General features: G+C 38.2%; 1 protein-coding gene across 1 annotated transcript in view; it reads left to right on the top strand.

Annotated features, from left to right (window-relative positions):
* LOC113203645 (cytoplasmic aconitate hydratase) overlaps positions 1 to 534 on the top strand; it is a gene marked incomplete at its 3' end in the record, with an annotated part of 18,529 nt that extends 17,995 nt beyond the window's left edge. The window contains 2 exon segments of the mRNA XM_052275509.1: positions 59 to 215; positions 302 to 534. Coding sequence (XP_052131469.1) covers positions 59 to 215; positions 302 to 534 — 390 coding nt within the window.
* Positions 535 to 550: the final 16 nt, after the last annotated feature.

Below are 550 nucleotides of genomic sequence, written 5' to 3'. Positions count from 1 at the left end.
CTTAATTTTAAGGGTCTTAATTTGAATTAATCTGTATCAATTATTCTCTTCTTCAAAGAATAACTTGGTTTGCTGTGGAGTCCTCTCTGGAAATAGAAACTTTGAAGGCCGCATTCACCCAAGTACCAGAGCCAACTACCTTGCCTCACCTATGCTTGTTATAGCCTATGCAATTGCTGGCCGTGTTGACATTGATTTTGAAAAAGAACCTCTCGGTAACGTATTTACTTGTTTATTTTCAATCACTTAATTTGTCCGTCTCCATTTTATGGTATTTAATCTAATTTTTTATTTTTTGCAGGCCATGCTGATGGGAAACCTGTTTTCTTGAACGACATTTGGCCTACTCGTTCAGACATCCAGGCAGTTGAGTCCAAATATGTTATTCCAGCCATGTTCCAAGAGGTTTATGCGCGAATTGAAACTGGAAGTCAATCCTGGCAGAAACTTTCTGCCCCAGAAAGTACACTTTACCCATGGGAGGACAGTTCAACTTACATTAAGAGACCTCCTTTCTTTGATGGAATGACTAAGGTATTATTATTTATCT

This window comes from Frankliniella occidentalis, unplaced genomic scaffold (genome assembly GCF_000697945.3).
Source record: "Frankliniella occidentalis isolate FOCC.00 unplaced genomic scaffold, Focc_3.1 Scaffold651, whole genome shotgun sequence".
In the NCBI taxonomy this organism is placed as follows: domain Eukaryota; kingdom Metazoa; phylum Arthropoda; class Insecta; order Thysanoptera; family Thripidae; genus Frankliniella; species Frankliniella occidentalis.
This window is presented reverse-complemented; position numbering and strand designations above follow the sequence as displayed.